Genomic DNA, 24,628 nt, shown 5'->3' with positions numbered 1-24,628 from the left:
GATGTGGAGAATGGATGATGAGGGGATGATTATTAGTCTGCATGTGTGAGAGATGGAGCACCTTCCTTTAAACAGGAGAAACATATCATTTATTGCCACTATAAGAAGGAAGGAGCAATTATAGGTTTAGCAGAAAAAAGCTTAATAGAATAATACTAATAAAATTCATACTATGGCCTTTGTCACAGAGTAGGAGCTGAATAAAGAATAACTGTTGAAGGTGATGATAATAATTACAGTATTCCTAATAATATAATGATAATTACTATTGTAGTAAAGTGATGTCATATTGTTACTTGTTCTAGAAATTGAAACCTTTTATAATGGGTGAATCTTAAGAAGATTAAAAATATTTCCCACATTATCTACATTTTCCTACATTATCTACATTTTCAGTTTTGAAATGCTCACTGTTCTTACATCTCCTGTTCCTTTTCCAGCTAGCAGAAGATTATGGCCCTGTGTTCACTCTGTATTTTGGCATGAAGCCCACTGTGGTGTTGCATGGATATGAAGCAGTGAAGCAAGTCCTGATTGATCAGAGTGAGGAATTTTCTGGCAGAGGTAGTTTACCAGTGGCAGACAACATCAACCAAGGATTAGGTATGCTTCTATTTGAGGAGTGTGTGGGAATTGTAGGTTGAAAGATTCAAATAGGCTAAGGAATTGAGAAATTATAGGTAATAGAGAAGTTTATGAAAGCATCATCATTAAACAGTTTTCTATGGATCATTAATCCATATTTAAAATTATGAAGATGACACAGTCTGAATGAAACATTCAGTGCAGTGAAAGCAAATCTTCTAATGTTCTATTAATAAATTATGGCCAGGTCAGATAATGAGAAAGAGACAGAGAGAAAAAGAAAGGAGGAAAATGACAATAAATTATCCTATTTACTGAACATTTTGCTTTCTGGCCTGAGTCATGGTTGCTAAGAGACTAGTTTTGGAAGCTTGCATAATATATACATGGAACCAACAAAGGTTTGAAGTATGTACATTGCATTCAATTTTCTATTCTTGTTAGAAAAAAAAAGCACAACAAATTTTTTTATCCAATAGAATGTAATACAAAGCATAAAGCACAAATATGCTCTGAAAAGAGGGTCATGGGGAAAGACAATAAATGTAAATTAGAATATTAAAGAAAACTTTTGAAATCAAATGCTTGTTCTGTCTGTCATCTGTGTTTTAATAGCTAGACCTTGAACTGTTCCATCCTCTGTGGGTCATTGGGTTCTTATAAAAATAATGCCTGAAGAGGGTCACTTCATCCTTTACATTGTTCTTTAAGGTCTTATTTGACAAGGTCCCTATAAGCATTGTCTTTTACTCTGATCTTGTCCTTGGATCTGGAAGTCTGACATTGAACATTTTTGGGTACAATGTAAAAAACAGATGACAGTGCAAGTATTTGATTTCAAAAGATTTTCTTTAATATTCTAATTTATAATTAGTGTGTCTCCCATGACCCTCTTTTCAGAGCATATTTGTGCTTTGTGCTTTGTATCATAGACCCAGCCTAGCCGTGGGGCTGTGAGAAGGGGTGGCATGCACCTGCAGGCTAGAACACGGGGAAGGCATCCATATTTCAAGGAAGAGATTAGAAAATAGAAGGAAAATGTCAAAATGGGAAGAGCTATGGCCATGTCCCTTACTTGAGGAATAGATTTTCATGAGCTTCCTTTCAATACACAAGTGCTGTTTATCCCTGTCTTAAGAATTGACTCTTTTGTTGTTTCTCTTACAGTTCATTTTCAGTGCACAAATCAATCCTGAAAACTTAACCTATTACTTGGACTCTATGGATTGTTAGCTGTGTTATCAAAGAGTGAATATTTTGCTTTTGTGGTTTTCAGCATCCTCATAAGTAAAATGGAGACAAAACACTTGGTTCTTAGGGTTGTTCTGAATTTTGCAGGAGCTAATGGATAAGGAAGAGTGTAGTAATATGTAAAACCAAGAGTCTTGACAGTAAGATACAAGCTAGTTTAATAGAGGAAGAGGCAGGTGATGAAGGGCCCGATAGGAATTCCTGAGGCTGTCACTACTATATTTAATCCCGGCTTAGGTGTCTTTGTCATTTCCTGGTTTAAAGACTCTCAACTAGAATTCATGGCAATGGATTATTCTTCTCTGTTTTTGGTTTTTGTCCTGATAGGAATTGTTTTCAGCAATGGGGAAAAATGGAAGCAAACTCGACGTTTCTCCCTCATGGTTTTGAGGAATATGGGGATGGGGAAGAGGACTATTGAACATAGAATTCAAGAGGAAGCCTTGTGTTTGGTGGAAGCATTAAAAAAAACCAATGGTGGGTATTTCTTTATGTAATTAGCAGTAACTGCTTGGGCAGACCAAACGCTATTACAAGTAGACTACAGAGTGGTAATGGCTCAAATACAACAGAAGTTGACTTTCTGCTCCCACGACAGTAGTAGGAGGTGAAGTTGCTGGCGTAATGGCCTTTTCAAGCACCTGGTTTCCAGGGCCTTTGATGCCTTCAACACATGGTTGCCTTCCAGTGGCTCCCAGAGTTCATCTCTTTGAATGGTCGTGGGGGTGAAGGAAAGAATGAAGAAAAACGCAATACTGTTTTTAACAGGTGAGGTATAGCAGACACACAAAAGTTCTTTCATATCCCGTGGGCTGTAACTCAGTCACAAGTGTTGGGAAATGTGCTTATCTGTAAGAGGAGCTGGGAAATGTGCTTATGTGTGTGCACAGGAAGAAGAAGCAAGTGTGAATTTTGACAATCTGCTAGTAGCTTGGCGAAAATAATTTGAAAAACTAAGTTCTCAGGTAGCTTCCTGAGAGGTATTGCAAATTTTTTTGACACATTTATGTCATGCCATTATGCAGTACACCTTAAGCTTGTACATTCTTGTCTATCTGTGATATCTCAATAAAACTGAAATGAAATTAATAGTTCAGGTATAGATTTTGCACCAAGTCCTTCTCTGTGCATAAGGCTGTATTATAGCTCCCCTTGTGTGTGAAGGGAGGGAGCTGCAGCAGCACACATCTGCTCAGTGTACACGTGTGTGGATGCCCATGCAGGACTGAAGAAAGGATAGTAGAGAAAGGGTTGAGTAGGAGACTTCACAGGGAAGGGGCAAGATCAGAATCATAAGACATATGTGGTTTTTTAACCTCAATATTTCAGATTTAAAGAACAGTATTAACTTACTAATGCTATATTCTTAGTTGTGACTTGGTGTTGTGTGTTTTTTTTTTTTTTTACCCCTGATATATAGTCATCCAGATAGGTTTCTCCCCCTCATTTTTTGCTGCTACTGATATAAATAATGCAACAATTACAGATATCTGCATGATTCTGGTTTCTTCTTTTGAGTAAGTTTCTCAAGTAGAGTATCAATGAACATCATGTGGACATTTGGTGCATATTACCTAGGAATGGGTAGGAGATTTGGCAGAAGCAGTGATAAGAACACAACGTTCATCAGAATAGATTGTTCTCTATATTTATGCTAAAATTTAACATATTAAATAAATATGTTTGCATGTTCTTTTATCAAGAACATTATTAACAGTATAGTAGTCTATTATTTTGCAGGTACCATAGTTTATTTAACCAAGCTTTATTTATTTGTCCAGATAGACTGTTTTCAACACTTTGTTGCTAATAATACAAAAAGCATATTAATCATTGAATATTTCTGATTACTTTATATTTCTTTTTCTTTTTTTTTAATTTAAAGCATTTTTTTTAACTTTAAAATATTGTATTGGTTTTGCCATACATTGACATGAATCTACCAAGGGTGTATATGTGTTCCCCATCTGAAACACCCCTCCCACCTCTCCCTATCCAGTCCCTCTGGGTCATCCCAGTTCACAGACGCAAGGACCCTATATCATGCATCAAACCTGGACTGGCGATTCATTTCACATATGAAAATATACATGTTTCTATGCCATTCTCCCAAATCATCCCACCCTTGCCCTCTCCCACAGAGTCCAAAAGACTGTTCTATACATCTGTGTCTCTTTTGCTGTCTTGCATACAGGGTTATCGTTACCATCTTTCTAAGTTCCATATATATATGTTATTACACTGTATTGGTGATTTTCTTTCTGACTTACTTCACTCTGTATAATAGGCTCCAGTTTCATCCACCTCATTAGAACAGATTTAAATGTATTCTTTTTAATGGCTGAGTGATACTCCATTGTATATATTTACCACAGCTTTCTTGCCCATTCATCTGCTGATGGACATCTAGGTTGCTTCCATGTCCTGCTATTATAAACAGTGCTGTGATGAACATTGGGGTACATGTGTCTCTTTCAATTCTGGTTTCCTCGGTGTGTATGCCCAGCAGTGGAATTGCTGGGTCATATGGCAGTTCTATTCCAGTTTTTGAAGGAATCTCCACACTGTTCTCCATAGTGGCTGTACTAGTTTGCATTCCCACCAACAGTGTAAGAGGGTTCCTTTTTCTCCACACCGTCTCCATCATTTATTGCTTGTAGATTTTGGATGGCATCCATTCTGACTGGTGTGAAATGGTACCTCATTGTGGTTTTGATTTGCATTTCTCTGATAATGAGTGATGTTGAGCATCTTTTCATGTGTTTGTTAGCCATCTGTATGTCTCTTCGGAGAAATGTCAGTTTCGTTCTTTGGCCCATTTTTTGATTGGGTAGTTTATTTTTCTGGAATTGAGCTGCAGGAGTTGCTTGAATATTTTTGAGGTTAATTCTTTGTCAGTTGCTTGATTTACTATTATTTTCTTCCCATTCTGAAGGGTGTCTTTTCATCTTGCTTATAGTTTCCTTTGTTGTGCAGAAGCTTTTAATTTTAATTAGATCCCATTTGTTTATTTTTGCATTTATTTCCAATATTCTGGGAGGTGGGTCATAGAGGATCCTGCTGTGATTTATGTCGGAGAGTGTTTCGCCTATATTCTCCTCTAGGAGTTTTATAGATTCTGATCTTACATTTAGATCTTTAATCCATTTTGAGTTTATTTTTGTGTTTGGTATTACAAAGTGTTCTAGTTTCACTTTTTTTTTTTTTTAACAAGTCGTTGACCAGTTTTCCCAGTACAACTTGTTAAAGAGATTGTCTTTTCTCCACTGTATATTCTTGCCTCCTCTGTCAAAGATAAGTTGTCCATAGGTGTGCGGATTTATCCCTGGGCTTTCTATTTTGTTCCATTGATTTTGTTCCATTTCTGTCTTTGTCCCAGTACCGTATTGTCTTGATGGCTGAGGCTTTGTAGTAGAGCCTGAAGTCAGGCAGGTTGATTCCTCCAGTTCCATTCTTCTTTCTCAAGATAACTTTGGCTATTTGAGTTTTTTTTTTTTTTTTTGTATTTCCATACAAATTGTGAAATTATTCTTTCTAGCTCTGTGAAAAATACCATCAGTAGCTTGATAGGGATTGCATTGAATCTATAGATTGCTTTGGTTAGTATACTCATTTTCATATATTGATTCTTCTGTTCCATGAACATGGTATATTTCTCCATCTATTAGAGTTCTCTTTGATTTCTTTCACCAGTGTTTTATAGTTTTATATATATAGGTCTTTAGTTTCTTTAGGTAGATATATTCCTAAGTATTTTATTCTTTCATTACAATGGTGAATGGAATTGTTTCCTTAATTTCTCTTTCTATTTTTTCATTATTAATGTATAGGAATGCAAGGGATTTCTGTGCATTGACTTTATATCCTGCAACTTTACTATATTCATTGATTAGCTCTAGTAATTTTCTGGTGGAGTCTTTGGGGTTATCTATTTGGAGGATTATGTCATCTGCAAACAGTGAGAGTTTTACATCTTCTTTTCCAATCTGGATTCCTTTTATTTCTTTTTCTGCTCTGATTGATGTGGCCAAAACTTCCAAAACTATGTTGAATAGTAGCGGTGAGAGTGGGCACTTTTGTTTTGTTCCTGACTTTAGGGGAAATGCTTTCAATTTTTCACCATTGAGGATAATGTTTGCTGTGGGTTTGTCATATATAGCTTTTATTATGTTGAGGTATGTTCCTTCTATTCCTGCTTTCTGGAGAGTTTTTTATCATAAGTGGATGTTGAATTTTGTCAAAGGCTTTTTCTGCATCTATTGACATAATCATATGGTTTTTATCTTTCAGTTTGTTAATCTGGTGTGTTACATTGATTGATTTGCGGATATTGAAGAATCCTTGCATCCCTGGGATAAAGCCCACCTGGTCATGGTGTGTGATCTTTTTAATGTGTTGTTGGATTCTGTTTGCCAGAATTTTGTTAAGGATTTTTGCATCTATGTTCATCAGAGATATTGGTCTGTAGATTTTTTTGTGGCATGTGTGTCTGGTTTTGGTATTAGGGTGATGATGGCCTCATAGAATGAGTTTGGAAGTTTACCTTCCTCTGCAATTTTCTAGAAGAGGTTGAGTAGGATATGTGTTAGTTCTTCTCGAAATTTTTGGTAGAATTCAGCTGTGAAGCCATCTGGACTTGGGCTTTTGTTCGCTGGACGATTTCTGACTACAGTTTCAATTTCCGTGCTTGTGATGGGTCTGTTAACATTTTCTATTTCTTCCTGGTTCAGTTTTGGAAAGTTATACTTTTCTAAGAATTTGTCATTTCTTCCAAGTTGTCCAATTTATTGGCATATAGTTGCTGATAGTAGTCTCTTATGATCCTTTGTATTTCTGTGTTGTCTATTGTGATCTCTCCATTTTCATTTCTAATTTTACTGATTTGATATTTTTCTCCCTTTGTTTCTTGATGAGTCTGGCTAATGGTTTGTCAATTTTATTTATCCTTTCAAAGAACCAGCTTTTGGTTTTGTTGATTTTTGCTATGGTCTCTTTTGTTTCTTTTGCATTTATTTCTGCCCTAATTTTTATGATTTCTTTCCTTCTACTCACCCTGGGGTTCTTCATTTCTTCCTTTTCTAGTTGCTTTAGGTGTAGAGTTAGGTTATTTATTTGACTTTTTTCTTATTTCTTGAGGTATGTCTGTATTGCTATGAACCTTCCCCTTAGCACTGCTTTTACAGTATCCCACAGGTTTTGGGTTGTTATCATTTTCATTCATTTCTATGCATATTTTGATTTCTTTTTGATTTCCTCTGTGATTGTTGGTTATTCAGCAGTGAGTTGTTCAGCCTCCATATATTGGAATTTTTAATAGTTTTTCTCCTGTAATTGAGATCTAATCTGACTTCATTGTGGTCAGAAAAGATGCTTGGAATGATTTCAAGTTTTTTGAATTTACCAAGGCTAAGTTTATGGCCCAGGTTGTGATCTATCCTGGAGAAGGTTCCATGTGCGCTGAGAAAAATGTGAAATTCGTTGTTTTGGGGTGAAATGTCCTAGATATCAATTAGGTCTAACTGGTCTATTGTATCATTTAAAGTTTGTGTTTCTTGATAATTATCTGTTCAGTTGATCTATCCATAGGTGTGAGTGGGGTATTAAAGTCTCCCACTATTATTGTGTTATTGTTAACTTCCCTTTCATACTTGTTAGCATTTGCCTTACATATTGCTCCTATGTTGGGTGCAAATATATTTATAATTGTTATATCTTCTTCTTGGATTTATCCTTTTATCATTATCTAGTGTCCTTCTTTGTTTCTTTTCACAGCCTTTGTTTTAAAATCTATTTTATCTGATATGAGTATTGCTACTCCTGCTTTCTTTTGGTCTCTATTTGCGTGGTATATCTTTTTCCAGCCCTTCACTTTCAGTCTGTATGTGTCCCTTGTTTTGAGGTGGGTCTCTTGTAGACAACATATATAGGGGTCTTCTTTTTGTATCCATTCAGCCAATCTTTGTCTTTCTTTTTCTTTTGGTTGTGGCATTCAACCCATTTACATTTAAGGTAATTATTGATAAGTATGATCCCGTTGCCATTTACTTTATTGTTTTGGGTTGGAGTTTATACAACCATTTTGTGTTTCCTGTCTAGAGAAAATCTTTTAGCATTTGTTAGACAGCTGGTTTGATGATGCTGAATTCTCTCAGCTTTTGCTTGTCTGTAAAGTTTTTGATTTCTCCATCATATTTAAATGAGATCCTTGCTGGATACAGTAATCTGGGCTGTAGGTTATTTTCTTTCATCACTTTAAGTATGTACTGCCATTCTCTCCAGTCCTGAAGAGTTTCTATTGGAAGATCAGCTGTTATCTTTATGGGAATCCTCTTGTGTGTTATTTGTTATTTTTCCGTTGCTGCTTTTAATATTTGTTCTTTGTGTTTGATCTTTGTTAATTTGATTAATATATGTGCTGGGGTGTTTTGTCTTCGGTTTATCCTGTTTGGGACTCTTTGAGTTTCTTGGACTTTGGGTGATTATTTCCTTCCCCATTTTAGGGAAGTTTTCAACTATTATCTCCTCAAGTATTCTCTCATGGTCTGTCTTTTTGTCTTCTTCTCTGGGACGCCTATGATTCTAATATTGGGCATTTAACATTGTCCCAGAGGTCTCTGAGGCTGTCCTCATTTCTTTTAATTATTTTTTCTTTTTTAATCTGCTTCATTTATTTCTACCATTCTATCTTCTACCTCACTTATTCTATCTTCTACCTCACTTATCCTATCTTCTGCCTCCGTTATTCTACTGTTGGTTCCCTCCAGAGTGTTTTTGATCTCATTTATTGCATTATTCATTTATATTGACTCTTTTTTATCTATTCTAGGTCCTTGTTAAACCTTTCTTGCATCTTCTCAATTCTTGTCTCCAGACTATTTATCTCTAACTCCTTTTTTTTTTTTTCCCCAGATTTTGGATTATTTTCACTATCATTATTTGGAATTCTTTATTAGGTAGATTCCCTATCTCTTCCTCTTTTGTATGGTTTTTTGGGGGCATTTATCCTGTTTCTTTCCCTGCTGTGTATTTCTCTGCCGCTTCATCTTGCTTATATTGCTGTGTTTGGGGTGGCCTTTCCGTATTCTGGCAGTTTGTGGAGTTCTCATTTTTGCGGAGTTTCCTCGCTGTGCGTGGGTTTGGATGGGTGACTTGTCAAGGTTTCTTGGTTAGCAAAGCTTGTGTTGGTGTTCTTGTGGGTGGAGCTGGATTTCTTCTCTTTGGAGTACAATGAAGTGTCCAGTAATGAGTTATGAGATGTCAATGGATTTAGAGTGACTTTGGGCAGCCTGTATATTGAAGCTCATGGCTATGTTCCTGTGTTGCTGGAGAGTTTGCATGATATGTCTTGCTCTGGAACTTGTCCCTTTCGTGGTGCTTGGTTTCAGTGTAGGTATGGAGGCGTTTGTTGAGCTCCTATCAATTAATGTTCCCTCAAGTCAGGAATTCTCTGGTGTTCTCTGGATTTTTGACTTGAGCCTACTGCCTCTGGTTTTCAGTCTTATTCTTTTCTCCATCTATACAGCACCGATGATAAAACATCTAGGTTAAAGTTGAAAAGTTTCTCTACAGTGAGGGACACCCAGAGAGGTTCACAGAGTTATATTTAGAAGAGAAGAGGGAGGAGAGAGATAGAGGTGACCAGGAGAGCCAGTAATCACTTCATTATGTGCTCCCCACAGTGTGGACTGCTCAGAGATGTTCACGGCATTATACAGAGAAGAGAAGAGGGAGGAAGCAGACAGAGGTGACCAGGAAAATAAAGGGGGGAAATCAAATGCAGAGAGACAGATCCAGCCAGTACACAATTCCCTAAGTGTTCTCCACCGTCTGGAACACACAAAGAGATTCACGGAATTGACTAGAGAGGCGAAGGGGGAGGGAGGAGATACAGGCGATCTGGTGGAGAAAAGTGGAGTCCAAAGAAGGAGAGGGCAGTCAAGCCAGTAATCTTGCTCCCAAGTAAAAATGGGTGCTGAAGATTGAGTTTTTAAAGGTATAAAATTGATAACAAATACTAAAAATCAAAGATTTAAAATCTAGAGTAGAGGTTGGATTCTCAAAAATATAAAAGAAAAAAGAACAAAGTCACAAAAATTATAAAATATACATATATGAAGTTTGCTTTAAAAAATAGGGTCTTTTTTGCAAAGTAATAGTAGATTATAAAAATAGAAATTAAACAAGTAATAGAGGACTTAACAGTAATTTTTTTTTATTTAAAGAGTGATAATAGTAAAAATATATATAGAAGTTTCTTTGGTGTTATTGTGGACTGTGTGGGGTCAGTTCATTTTCAGATAGTTCCTTTATCTGGCTTATACTTCTCAAGATCTATAGGTCCCTTCCTATGTATTCAGTGCTAACTACAGTGTTTTAATCTATTGCACCTGTCACTTCCAAGGCAGTTCCCTCTGTTTTAGCTTCTGTTTGCTGGTCTCTTCAGTGTCTGATTTCTGCCCTGACACAAGGGGGCAGCAGTGGATACTTTTTAAGGCTCACCTGTTCAGTCATGCTGTGGGGAAAGAGGAACACTGCAAGCAAACAACATTGGTGTGTCCTTGCAGTGTCTCGGCCCCACTGGATTTGCCCCCGCTCACAGCATATGTGCTTTCTCTGTCTACACTGCTTAGGCTCTAGGTTGCTCTGCCGGGAACTGTCTGATCCCTGCCCTGGGTTGTATGCACTTCCCAGGTCTAAGCCACTCAGGTTCAGGTACTCGGGTACTCCTCAAAGGCGCAGACTCAGTTGGGCCTGTGTTTTGAACCCTTCCCAGGTCCGAGCAGCTCAGGTGACCAAGTGTTTGGCAAGCATGGTTGCTGTGACTTACCGCCTCCCCTGTCCCTGCCACTTGGTTTTCTGGGTGTACAACCGGCACAGCTTCTTAGGCGAATGTTGACTGTCCAGAATCCCAAGAAGTCTTGGTTAGCACTGAAACCTGCTTGCAGTTTGGTAGATAATGCCTCTCTGGGGCCGCAATTGCCCCCTTCCAGCTCTGGCTGCCCTTGCATGCCTGTCTCTGGTGTGGGATGGGCCAGTCCACAGCTAGCTAGCTCTGCTCAGTCCTTTGTTCTGTGATCAGGCCTGGTGGTGTCAGATTAGGGCTTTTCGCTGGGTAGCTATCCCACAGTCTGGCTTGCTATTTCAAGTTACTTCCCTGAGATTGCCCTCGGGGCATTCAGTCCCGGTCCTTACTCTAAGTAATTCAGGCCCGGTTCTTACTCTAAGCAATGCAGCCCACGCCTAGCTGTCCAGCCCCCACTTGCTGGTGGCAGATGCAGGCGTCTGCATTGCTTCTCCACTGGGAGATAACGTTGCACACATAATCTGTGGGTTTTAATTATTTATTGATTTTTCCTCCCAGTTATGTTGACATCTGAGGTTCTAAGACTCACCACAGACTCACCAGTGAGAGCATTTCCTGGTGTCTGGAAACTTCTCTCTTTTTTAAGACTCCCTTCCTAGGACAGAGCTCCATCCCTACCTTTTTGGTCTCTCTTTTTATCTATTTTTTCCTACCTCCTTTCAAAGACAATGGGCTGCTTTTCTGGGTGCCTGATGTCTTCTGCCAGTATTCAGAAGTTGTTTTGTTGAATTTACTCAACGTTCAAATGTTCTTTTGATGAATTTGTGGGGGAGAGAAAGTGGTCTCCCCATCCTCTTCCTCTGCCATCTTAGGACCGCTGTCCTGATTACTTTCTAGAATAAAATTTCTGAAATGGAATTAGTAAATCAATGAATACTGAAATTTGATACACATTACTTGTAAGTGGTTTTGTCCACCTGATTTGTATTTCACACAGAAATTATTGTTAGCTCATTCATTTCCCCTATGATTAATATGGCCTTCTCTCATCTTCCTCACTGATGACCACCCAGACTCTGCTCAATTTCACCTAACTATGAGACCTCGTACTCATGGGGTTGCCCAGTTTCACTGCAGAGTTCCAAAGAATAGCAAGGATAGATAAGACAGTGTTCCTTAGTGAATAATGCAAAGAAATAGAGGGAAAAAATAGAGTGGGAAAGACTAGAGATCTCTTCAAGAAAATTAGAGATAGCAACGGAATATTTCATGCAAAGATGTGCACAATAAAACAGAAATGGTATAGACCTAACAGAAGCAGAAGATATTAAGAAGAGGTGGCAAGAATACACAGAAGAACTACACAAAAAAGATTTTCATGACTGAGATAATCACAATGATGTGATCACTCACCTAGAGCCAGATCTCCTGGAATGCGAAGTCAAGAAGGCCTTAGATAGCATTACTACAAACAAAGCTAGTGGAGGTGATGGAATTCCAGATAATCTATTTTAAATCCTAGAAGATGTGAAAGTGCTGCATCAATATGCCAGCAAATTTAGAAAACTCAGTAGTGGCCTCAGGACTAGAGAAGTTCAGTTTTCATTCCCATCCCAAAGAAAGGCAATGCCAAAAAATGCTCAAACTACCACACAATTACACTCATCTCACCACATTCCAGCATGTCTGGCTCTAGGTAAATGTGTATGAGCAAAGCTAATGGAGGTGATGGAATTCCAGTTGAGCTATTTCAAATCCTGAAAGATGATGCTGTGAAAGTGCTGCACTCAATATGCCAGCAAATTTGGAAAACTCAGCAGTGGCCACAGGACTGGAAAATTTTCATTCCAACCCCAAAGAAGGGCAATGCCAAAGAATGTTCAAATTACTGCACAACTGCAATCATCTCGCACACTGGTAAAGTAATGCTCAAAATTCTACAAGCCAGGCTTCAGCAACATGTGAACAACGAACTTCCAGATGTTCAAGCTCGTTTTAGAAATGGCAGAAAAACCAGAGATCAAATTGCCAACATGCACTGGATCATCGAAAAAGCAAGAGAGTTCCAGAAAAATATCTATTTCTGCTTTATTGACTATGCCAAAGTCTTTGACTGTGCAGATCACAATAAACTGTGGAAAATTCTGAAGGAGATGGGAATAGCAGATCACCTGACCTGACTCTTGAGAAACCTGTATGCAGGTCAGGAAGCAACCGTTAGAACTGGACATGGAACAACAGACTGGTTCCAAATAGGAAAAGGAGTACGTCAAGGCTGTATATTGTCACCCTGTTTATTTAACTTACATGCAGAGCTGTAAGAGAAACACTGGGCTGGCAGAAGCACAACCTGGAATCAAGATTTCCGGGAGAAATATCAATAACCTCAGATATGCAGATGACACCACCTTTATGGCAGAAAGTGAAGAAGAACTAAAGAGCATCTTAATGAAGGTGAAAAAGGAGCGTGAAAAAGTTGGCTTAAAGCTCCACATTCAGAAAACGAAGATCATGGCATCTGGTCCCATCACTTCTTGGGAAATAGACGGGGAAACAGTGGAAACAGTGGCAGGCTTTATTTTTTGAGGCTCCAAAATCACTGCAGGTGGTGATTGCTGCCATGCAATTAAAAGACACTCCTTGGAGGGAAAGTTATGACCAACTTAGACAGCATATTAAAAAACAAAGACATTACTTTGTCTACAAAGGTCCATCTAGTCAAGGCTATGGTTTTTCCTGTGGTCATGTATAGATGTGAGAGTTGGGCGATAAAGTGAGCTTAGTGCTGAAGAATTGATGTTTTTGAGCTGTGATGTTGGGGAAGACTCTTGAGAGTCCCTTGGACTGCAAGGAGATCCAATAAGTCCACCCCAAAGGAGATCAGTTCTGGGTGTTCATTGGAAGGACTGATGTTGAAGCTGAAAAGAGATGACTCATTTGAAAAGACCCTGATGCTGGGAACGATTGCGGGCAGGAGGAGAAGGGGACGACAGAGGATGAGATGGTTGGGTGGCATCACTGACTCGATGGACATGGGTTTGAGTGGACTCCAGGAGTTGGTGATGGACATGGAGGCATGGGATCACAAAGAGTCAGACACGACTGAGCGACTGAACTGTATTGAACACATGCTAGCAAAGTAATGCTCAAAATTCTCAAATCCAGTCTTCAACAGGATGTGAACTGTGAATTTCCAGATGTTCAATCTGGATTTAGAGAAGGCAGAGGAAATTGCCAGAGATCAAACTGCCAAAATCTGGTGGATCATCAAAAAAACCGAGAGAGTTCCAGAAAAATATCTTTTGCTTTATTGACTATGCCAAAGCCTTTAACTGTGTGCATCTCAACAAACTGTGGAAATTCTGAAAGAGATGGGAATATTAGACCACCTGACCTGCCTCCTGAGAAATCTGTAGGCAGGTCTGAAGCAACAGTTAGAACCGGACATGGAACAACAGACTGGTTCCAAATTAGGAAAGGAGTACATTGAGGCTGTGTATTGTCACCCTGCTTATTTTACTTACATCACTGCAGATGGTGACTGCAGCCATGAAATTAAAAGACACTTACTCCTTGGAAGAAAAGTTATGACCAACCTAGATAGCATATTCAAAAGCAGAGACATTACTTTGCCGACTAAGGTCCGTCTAGTCAAGGCTGTGGTTTTTCCAGTAGTCTGTATGGTTGTGAGAGTTGGACTGTGAAGAAGGCTGAGCACCGAAGAATTGATGCTTTTGAACTGCGGTGTTGGAGAAGACTCTTGAGAGTCCCTTGGACTGCAAAGAGATCCAACCAGTCCATTCTGAAAGAGATCAACCCTGGGATTTCTTTGGAAGGAATAATGCTAAAGCTGAAACTCTAGTACTTTGGCCATCTCATGCGAAGAGTTGACTCATTGGAAAAGACTCTGACGCTGGGAGGGATTAGGGGAAGGAGGAGAAGGGGATGACAGAGGATGAGATGGCTGGATGACATCACCGACTCGATGGACGTGAATCTGAGTGAACTCCGGGAGTTGGTGATGGACAGGGAGGCCTGGCGTGCTGCAGTTCATAGGGTCGCAAAGAGCTGGACACGACTGAGTGACTGAACTGAACTGAACTGAGAGTACATCATATGAATTGCTGGGCTGGATGTAGCACAAGCTGGAATCAAGATTGCTGGGAAAATATCAGTAACCTCAAATACGCTGCTGCTGCTAAGTAACTTCAATCGTGTCTGACTCTGGGTGACCCCATAGACGGCAGCTCACCAGGCTCCTCCATCCCTAGGATTCCCCAGGCAAGAACACTGGAGTGGGCTGCCATTTCCTTCTCCACAAATACACAGATGACACCACCCTTACAGCAGAAAGTGAATAAGAACTAAAGAGCCTCTTGATGAAAGTGAAAAGGAGAGTGAAAAAGTTATGAAAATATTGGCTTAAAACTGAACATTCAGAAAACTAAGATCATGGCATCCAGTTCCATCACCTCATGGCAAGTAGATTGGGAACCAATGGAACCAGTGACAGACTTTACTTTTCTGGGCTCCAAAATCACTGCAGATGGTGACTGCAGCCATGAAATTAAGAGGTGCTTGCTCCTTGGAAGAAAAGCTATGACCAACCCAGACAGCATATTAAAAAGTAGAGACATGACTTTGCCAACAAAGGTCCATCTAGTCAAACCTGTGGTTTTTCCAGCAGTCACGTATGGATGTGAGAGTTGGATTATAAAGAAAGCTGAGTGCTGAAGAATATATGCTTTTGAACTGTGGTATTGGAGAACACTCTTGACATTCCCTTGTACTGCAAGGAGATCCAACCAGTCAATCCCAAGGAAATCAGTCCTGAATATTCATTGAAGAGACTGATGCTGAAGCTGAAACTCCATTACTTTGACTACCTGATGGGAAGAACTGACCCATTGGAAAATACCCTGATGCTGGGAAGGATTGAAGGCAGGAGTAGAAGAGGATGACAGAAGATGAGATGATTGGATGGCATCACCGACTCGATGGACATGAGTTTGAGCAAGCTCCAGAAGTTGGTGATGGACAGCAAAGTCCAGTGTGCTGCTGTCCATGGGGTTGCAAAGAGTCAGACATGAATGATCGACTGAACTGAACTGAACTGAGTTTGTCACTGGTTAACTGACTGTTGGAAGTTTATTTTACATGTTGGGCATAACCTTTTTCCTTGTAACTTCTGCTTTTTAATCCCTGCTAGACTTCTTCCTTTTGGAGTATAGTGTTGTGGTAGTAACCAGGCAGAGGCAGGATGGACCTCCCATCGAAAATTTAGTTTAGATGTTGAGATTGGTAGTGATACACACATCTCAATAGGATATGAAAAGGTCTATTACACACATAATGAGGCTTTCTGTGGAGGGCATGTGGCTAGAAACCAGATCCAAAAATGGCTTGAGAGAGCAGAGAAAGGATGCAGCCTTGAGATTTTTATGGTCTTTTGGGGATAGATTGGGGTTGAAGGTTCTCAGTGAAAAAACCAGACCTTATGTCCCTTAAATTTTGTTCTTGTTGCAAAGAAGTATCACTTGAGCTTTCTTTAAAGTTACCTAGTCTAGATGTCAGTAGAAGAAGAAAAGACGAGGCTAACAAATTGTCATCAAACAGGAATAAAGCTAGTCATATTCTTTATTTTGGTTGGGAAGCCTGTTTCTAATACTATAACATATTTTTTAAATATTTGAATGTAACTCCAATTTCTGTCACTGTTCTTTTCTTCTACAGAAAAAGCATGCTTCAATTTTTTTCTTTTTTTAAAAAATTATTTGTTTTTAATTGAAAGATAATTGTTTTACAATATTGTGCTGGTTTCTGCCATACATCAACATGAATCAGTAGTAGGTATACATATGTCCTCTCCCTCTTGAACTTCCCTTCTATCTCCTACACCTTTCTACCCTGAGGTTCCTGATTCAGACAGCAAATTCCCTTTGGTATCTATTTTACATATGTTAGCGTATGTTTCCATGCCACTCTCTCCATTTATCCCACTTTCTCCTTCCTCCCACCCACCTGTGTCCGTAAGTCTGTTCTCTATGTCTGCATCTCCATTTCTACCCTGAAAATAGTTTCATCAGTACTGTCTTTCGAGATACCGTATTTATGAGTTAATATACAACAGATGCTTTTCTATTTCTGACTTATTTCACTCTGTGTAATAGGCTCTAGGTTTGTCCACCTCATTAGAACTGACTCAAATGCATTCATTTTTATGCCTGAGTAATATTCATTGTATATATGTACCACAGCCTCTTTATCCATTCATCTGTTGATGGACATCTGGGTTGTTTTCATGTCCTAGCTATTGCAAATAATGCTTCAGTGAACATTGGGGTACATGTGTCTTTTTCAATTTTGGTTTCCTCAGCGGAATGCCTAGTAGTGGGATTGATGGGTCATATGGTAGTTTTATTCCTAGTTTTTAAAGGAATCTCCATACTGTCTTCCATAGAGGCTATATCAGTTTACATTCCTACCAACTGTGCAGGAGGGTTCCCTTTTCTCCACATCCTCTCCAGTACTTATTGTTTGTGGATTTTTTATGACGACCATTCTGACCAGTCCAATTTTTTTCAACTGCATTTTTGATATATTATTTCAAGTCTCCCCAGTTTCTTAATTTTCTTATGATATTGCTGTTTCCTGTAGGCATGATGAAGAAGTATCAACAGTGAGGGTTAAATCTGGCAACATTAAAGACATTTTAAAATAACCTTTTTCTTGTGAATTACCTTGTGGCTGTTATTTGGAGAATGACATAAATAGGAGAACACTTGGAGGGAAAATAGGTAAATCACACTGGATTAGATAATTTTGCTTGGGAAAACACAATAAATTTTATTTTAGACATGTTGAATAGTGATGATTGCATGTCCAGGTTGTTCCTATAATTAAAAAAAATCTTGAAATTCAACCCTTCTTACTTACTTTAAACAGTAAATGTAAGATTTATACTAGAATATTTTATAACATTTGTATTGACTTTTTAGGATTTCCTTGTGATCCTACTTTACTTCTGAGCTGTGCTCCCTGCAATGTGATCTGCTCCATTGTTTTCCGGAATCGTTTTGAGTATAGTGATGAGAAATTGCTAACCTTGATAAAATATTTTAATGAAAATGCAATGCTTGCAAGCACCCCCTGGATAGAGGTAAGGTCAAGATTCTCTTTAAATGGGAGACAATTTTCTAGCTAATTGATTGCTCATCCTTCCTCACCCCTTTGTGTTCTATCAAAATGGATAATGTTACTCAGACTATCACTTGTAACTGATTAGTGAGTTATCAATTCAATTTAGATAATGAATTGAGTTTTAAAATGTGAAATATAGTAATAAAAAGAAAAATATAATATTGTAGTGTACCAATTATAGCAAAATATTTTTTCAGAAACCTTTTAAACCCCCTGATTTGTATATCTATAGATAAAGAGAGTGGTATGTAAAATGTGTTTTTTATGATAGTACATGTCAGGAAAAGTTAATAACATATGTGGTACATCCTTTATAACTAAAATTCTGTGTGGAATGTAAGGTTATGTTTTCCATTTGGGAAGGATCATAGAGGACAAATATTCTATTCCTCACTTTTTGGAACAGAAAAATTCACCCAGACATATTAAATATATTTTCCAAAGTAGCCTAACCAAGAAAAAGAATGAGCTAGACTTAGAAGCTGCTGCTGCTGCTGCGGCTCAGTCGCTTCAGTCGTGTCTGACTCTGTGCGACCCCATAGATGGCAGCCCACCAGGCTCCCCCGTCCCTGGGATTCTCCAGGCAAGAACACTGGAGGGGGTTGCCATTTCCTTCTCCAATGCATGAAAGTAAAAAGTGAAAATGAAGTCGCTCAGTCGTGTCCGACTCTTAGTGACCCTGCGGACTGCAGCCTACCAGGCTCTTCCATCCATGGGTTTTCCAGGCAAGAGGACTGGAGTGGGGTGCCATTGCCTTCTCCGGACTTAGAAGCTAGATTTCTCAATTCTCTAGCTAGTTTGATACAAGGTACCAGCCTTAATAAATTTCTTCAGCGTCTAGCAAAGGTGTTAAGTCATGAAGGTACTGTTTAAAAAGGAGCCAATAACCTTTAGGATTAGAAATAGCCAGGAGAATAAGGGCCACATGTATATTTCTCAGGGCTTTCCAGGTGGTGCTAGTAGTAAAACAGGCATCTGCCAATGTAGGAGGTATAAGAGATACAGGTTCCAGTCCCTGAATGAGGAAGATCTCCTGGAAGAGGGCATGGCAACCCACTCCAGTATTCTTGCCTGGGAAATCACATGGACAGAGGAGCCTGGCAGGCTACAGTCCATAGGGTCACAAAAAGTTGAATATGACTGAAGAGATTTAGCATGTATATTTCTCAGGGTATAAAGTGCCTAAATAAAAATAAGCTACATATTTAGGCACTAACAATATTTCTGGTGAGTTTATTAATTACTAAAAAAAGATGTGAATATTAATAGACATAAAAGGAATTATTGATCATAATATAATAATAGTATGAGACTTTAACACACCATTTGCACGAATGAACAAATCATGCAAATCTAAACTTAATAAGGAAAAATTGGTGTTAAGCAACACATTAGATCAGATTTATACAGAACATTCCATCCAAATGCAGTCAAATACACATTCTCTTTAAGTGTACATGAAACATTCTCCAGGATAGACTGTGTTGTCACAAACAAATTAATTATGTCAATAAATTCAAGAAATTGAAATTATATCACGCATCTCTTCTAACCACAACTGTGTGAAACTAAAAATCACTCACAAGAAAAAAATAACTGGAAAAAATACAAAGAATTGGATAATAGGTCAATAAATAAATCAAAGAGGAAATGAAAATATTTTGAGATAATTGACATGAGAAATAGAACATTTAAAAATCTTTGTGACAAACAAAAACAGCTCTAAGAGGGAGTTTTGTAGCAAACAGCCCTATCACCCAGGAAACCAAAAAAAACCTCAAAAAAACAATCTGACCTTACACATAAAATAACTAGAAAAAGAAGAACACACGATGCCCAAAGTTAGTAGAAGGAAGGAAATAATAAAGGTCGGAGATTAAATAAATGAAACATTAACTGTAGACAATAGAAAAGATCAATGAAACTAAAAGCTGGTTCTTGCAAAGATAAACAAAAATTGATAAACCTTAGCCAGACTCTTCAAGATAAAAAGAGAGACAATCCAAATAGATAAAATCAGAAATGAAAGAGAAAAGTATTACAACTGATATCACAACACTTCAAAGGATCATGATCACCACTATGAACAATTACATACCAGTGAACTGGATACCTAGAAAAAAATGTGTGCATTCACAGAAACACATAACATACCAAGACTAAATCAGGAAGAAACAGAAAATCTAATCAGACTGATGATCATTAGTAATCAAATTGAAATGATCATCTAAACACTTCCATCATTGAAAATATAGGACCAGATAGCCTCACAGGTCAATTCTATTAAAGATTTAGAGATGAGTTAATACATATCTTTCTCAAACTTTTGCAAAAAATTGAAGAGAAAGGAACACTTCCTCAAAAATTCCCAATGAAATATTTGCAAATGGAATTCACCAATACATTAAAAGGGTCATAAACCAAATGATTGTGAAGTGAAAGTTGCTGAGTTGCGTCTGACTCTTTGCAACCCCCATGGAATATACAGTCCATGGAATTTTCCAGGCTAGAATACCAGAGTGGCCATTCCCTTCTCCAGGGGATCTTCCCAACCCATGGATCAAACCCAGGTCTCCTGCATTGCAGGCAGGTTCTTTACTAGCTGAGCCACAAGGGAAGCCCAAGAATACTGGAGTGGGTAGCTTATCTCTTCTTTAGTGGATCTTCCTGACCCAGGAATTGAACAAGGGTCTCCTGCATTGCAGGCATATTCTTTACCAGCTGAGCTATCAGGAAAGCCCAAACCACGATTAAGTTAAATTTATCCCAGCGATGCAAGAGTGGTTCCATATCTGCAAATCATTCAATCTGATACATTAAATTAACAAAATGAAAGAAAAAATTTATGATCACAAATTATGTTTAAAAATGCTTTAAAAAATTCAACATCCATTTATGATAAAAGCTCTTCATGAGTGGCTATTGAAGGAATACACCTCAAAATGTAATAAAAGCCATAATGACAAGCCCATAGCTAACATCATACTCAACAGTGAAAATCAGAAAACATTTTTTAAGATCAGCAAAAAGACAAGGATGCCAGTGGAACAAAACAGTTACCTATTAAACGGGAAAAGACATTTCCAAACAATATTTCTGACAAGGGATTAATATAAAAAATTCACACAGAACACATGCAATTCAAAATCAAAACAGAAAAGCAAATTCAAAATAAATAAAAGTGTCTAGAGGACTTGAATAAACATTTTTTCCAAAGAGGATGTATAGATGTCCAATAAGCATATGAAAATATATTCAGCATCACAAGTAATCAGGGAAATGCAGATCAAAACCACAATGAGATATGACCTCATACCAGTTAGAATAGCTCTTGTCAAACAGAAATAACAAGTGTAGGGGAGAATATGGAGAAAAAGGAACCCTTATGAACTGTTGGTGGGAATTTAAATTGATGCAGGCACTATGGAAAACAATATGCAAGCTTGTCAAAAAATTAAAACTAGAACTAATGTACAATTTAGCAATTCCAGTCCTGGATATTTATCCAAAGGAAATAAAAACAATAATTTGAAAATGTATGTGTACCCCTATGTTCACTGTACCTTTGTTTACAATAGTCAAGATATAGAAGCAACCTTAGTATCTATCAAAGAATGAATGGATAAGAAAATATGGTTTGTATATATACAATGGAAATTTATTCAGCCATATAACAAATTGAATAGTGCTGTTTATGACAGTATGGATGGGCCTAGAAGATATTATGCTAAAGGGAAAATGTCAGGCAGAGAAAGATAAATGCCATGTGATTTACTTCATATTTGGAATTTAAAAATGAAAGAAAACAAAACAAAACAGAGACTCATAGACCCAGAGAATAAACTGGTGATCACTTGAGGGGATAGAATGTGGGCATGAATGAAATAAATAGATGAAGGAGATTAAGAAGTCTGAACTTCTAGTTATAAAATAAAGTCACAGGGATATAATATACAGCACAAGGAATAGTCAATAACATTTCAATAGCTGTATGATGACAGAGGGTTCCTAAATTAACCATGGTGAAAAATTTGTAATGCATATAAACATCAAATCACAATTTTGTACACCTGAAATGAATAAATATTGCACATCAGCTATACTTTCATAAAAACTATAACAAAAAGGGTGTGATCCCTGCACACTTTTTAGGTGACTCTCTGGAGACATGCATGTAGGGTAAACTGGAGTGCACACTGGGTTCTACCTGTATCACTAGTTTTGTGTTTTAAACTGATTGACTAGCCTTTCTGAATCTCAGTACCCTCATTTGGAAAGATGGTAGTATGACCCTGAATTTCTTTAGAGAACTATGGTTAGAAACGAATTTGAATGTTTTTTAATATAAATTTATTTATTTTAATTGGAGGTTAATTACTTTACAATATTGTATTGATTTTGCCATACATCAACATGAATGGTTTTGAAATTAGTTGGTAACCTGTGCATGCTGTTACTCCAGCCAATTTATCAGTTCCCTCTCAATCTCAAATATATTCTAGTGTAACAGGAATAGAAGGAACATACCTCAACATAATAAAAGCTATATATGACAAACCCACAGCAAACATTATCCTCAATGGTGAAAAATTGAAAGCATTTCCCCTAAAGTCAGGAACAAGACAAGGGTGCCCACTTTCACCGCTACTATTCAACATAGTTCTGGAAGTTTTGGCCACAGCAATCAGAGCAGAAAAAGAAATAAAAGGAATCCAAATTGGAAAAGAAGAAGTAAAACTCTCACTGTTTGCAGATGACATGATCCTCTACATAGAAAACCCTAAAGACTCCACCAGAAAATTACTACAGCTAATCAATGAATATAGTAAAGTTGCAGGATATAAAATCAACACGCAGAAATCCCTTGCATTCCTATACACTAATAATGAGAAAGTAGAAAAGAAATTAAGGAAACAATTCCATTCACCATTGCAACGAAAAGAATAAAATACTTAGGAATATATCTACCTAAAGAAACTAAAGACCTATATATAGAAAACTATAAAACACTGATGAAAGAAATCAAAGAGGACACTAATAGATGGAGAAATATACCATGTTCATGGATGGGAAGAATCAATATAGTGAAAATGAGTATACTATCCAAAGCAATGTACAAATTCAATGCAATCCCTATCAAGCTACCAGCCATATTTTTCACAGAACTAGAACAAATAATTTCAAGATTTGTATGGAAATACAAAAAACCTTGAATAGCCAAAGCCATCTTGAGAAAGAAGAATGGAACTGGAGGAATCAACTTGCCTGACTTCAGGGTCTACTACAAAGCCACAGTCATCAAGACAGTATGGTCCTGGCACAAAGACAGACATATAGATCAATGGAACAAAATAGAAAGCCCAGAGATAAATCCACACACATATGGACACCTTATCTTTGACAAAGGAGGCAAGAATATACAATGGAGTAAAGACAATCTCTTTAACAAGTGGTGCTGGGAAAACTGGTCAACCACTTGTAAAAGAATGAAACTAGATCACTTTCTAACACCGCACACAAAAACAAACTCAAAATGGATTAAAGATCTAAATGTAAGACCAGAAACTATAAAACTCCTAGAGGAGAACATAGGCAAACCCTCTCAGACATAAATCACAGCAGGATCCTCTATGACCCACCTCCCAGAATTCTGGAAATAAAAGCAAAAATAAACAAATGGGATCTAATTAAAATTAAAAGCTTCTGCACAACCAAGGAAAATATAAGCAAGGTGAAAAGACAGCCTTCAGAATGGGAGAAAATAATAGCAAATGAAGCAACTGACAAACAACTAATCTCAAAAATGTACAAGCAACTCCTGCAGCTCAATTCTAGAAAAATAAACAACCCAATCAAAAAATGGGCCAAAGACCTAAATAGACATTTCTCCAAAGAAGACATATGGATGGCTAACAAACACATGAAAAGATGCTCAACATCACTCCTTATTAGCGAAATGCAAATCAAAACCACAATGAGGTACCACTTCACACCAGTCAGAATGTCTGCGATCCAAAAATCTGCAAGCAATAAATGGTGGAGAGGGTGTGGAGAAAAGGGAACCCTCCTACACTGTTGGTGGGAATGCAAACTAGTACAGCCACTATGGAGAACAGTGTGGAGATTCCTTTTAAAATTGCAAATAGAACTGCCATATGACCCAGCAATCCCACTGCTGGGCATACACACCGAGGAAACCAGAATTGAAAGAGACACATGTACCCCAATGTTCATCGCAGCACTGTTTATAATAGCCAGGACATGGAAACAACCTAGATGTCCTTCAGCAGACGAATGGATAAGATAGCTGTGGTACATATACACAATGGAGTATTACTCAGCCGTTAAAAGGAATACATTTGAATCAGTTCTGATGAGATGGATGAAACTGGAGCCTATTATACAGAGTAAAGTAAGCCAGAAAGAAAAACACCAATACAGTATACTAACACATATATATGGTATTTAGAACGATGGCAATGATGACCCTGCATGCAAGACAGCAAAAAAGACACAGATGTGTATAATGGACTTTTGGACTCAGAGGGAGAGGGAGAGGGTGGGATGATTTGGGAGAATGGCATTGAAACATGTATACTGTCATGTAAGAAACGAATCACCAGTCTATGTCCGATGCAGGATACAGGATGCTTGGGGCTGGTGCATGGGGATGACCCAGAGAGATGTTATGGGGAGGGAGGTGGGCGGGGGGTTCATGTTTGGAAACGCATGTACACCCGTGGTGGATTCATGTCAATGTATGGCAAAACTAATACAGTATTCTAAAGT

The 24,628-nt window shown here is 38.0% G+C and overlaps 1 protein-coding gene across 2 annotated transcripts in view; it reads left to right on the top strand.

The window, feature by feature from the left end:
• CYP2C19 (cytochrome P450 2C19) overlaps positions 1-24,628 on the top strand; it is a 252,248-nt gene that overhangs the window by 13,062 nt on the left and 214,558 nt on the right. For both annotated transcript variants that reach the window (XM_060404415.1, NM_001205152.1), the window contains 3 exon segments: positions 441-603; positions 2,164-2,313; positions 17,638-17,798. In XM_060404415.1, coding sequence (XP_060260398.1) covers positions 441-603; positions 2,164-2,313; positions 17,638-17,798 — 474 coding nt within the window.

The sequence above is a fragment of the Ovis aries genome, chromosome 22, assembly GCF_016772045.2.
Source record: "Ovis aries strain OAR_USU_Benz2616 breed Rambouillet chromosome 22, ARS-UI_Ramb_v3.0, whole genome shotgun sequence".
Lineage (NCBI taxonomy): Eukaryota > Metazoa > Chordata > Mammalia > Artiodactyla > Bovidae > Ovis > Ovis aries.
Note: the sequence above shows the minus strand (reverse complement) of the source record. Positions and strands in the feature narration are given on the sequence as shown.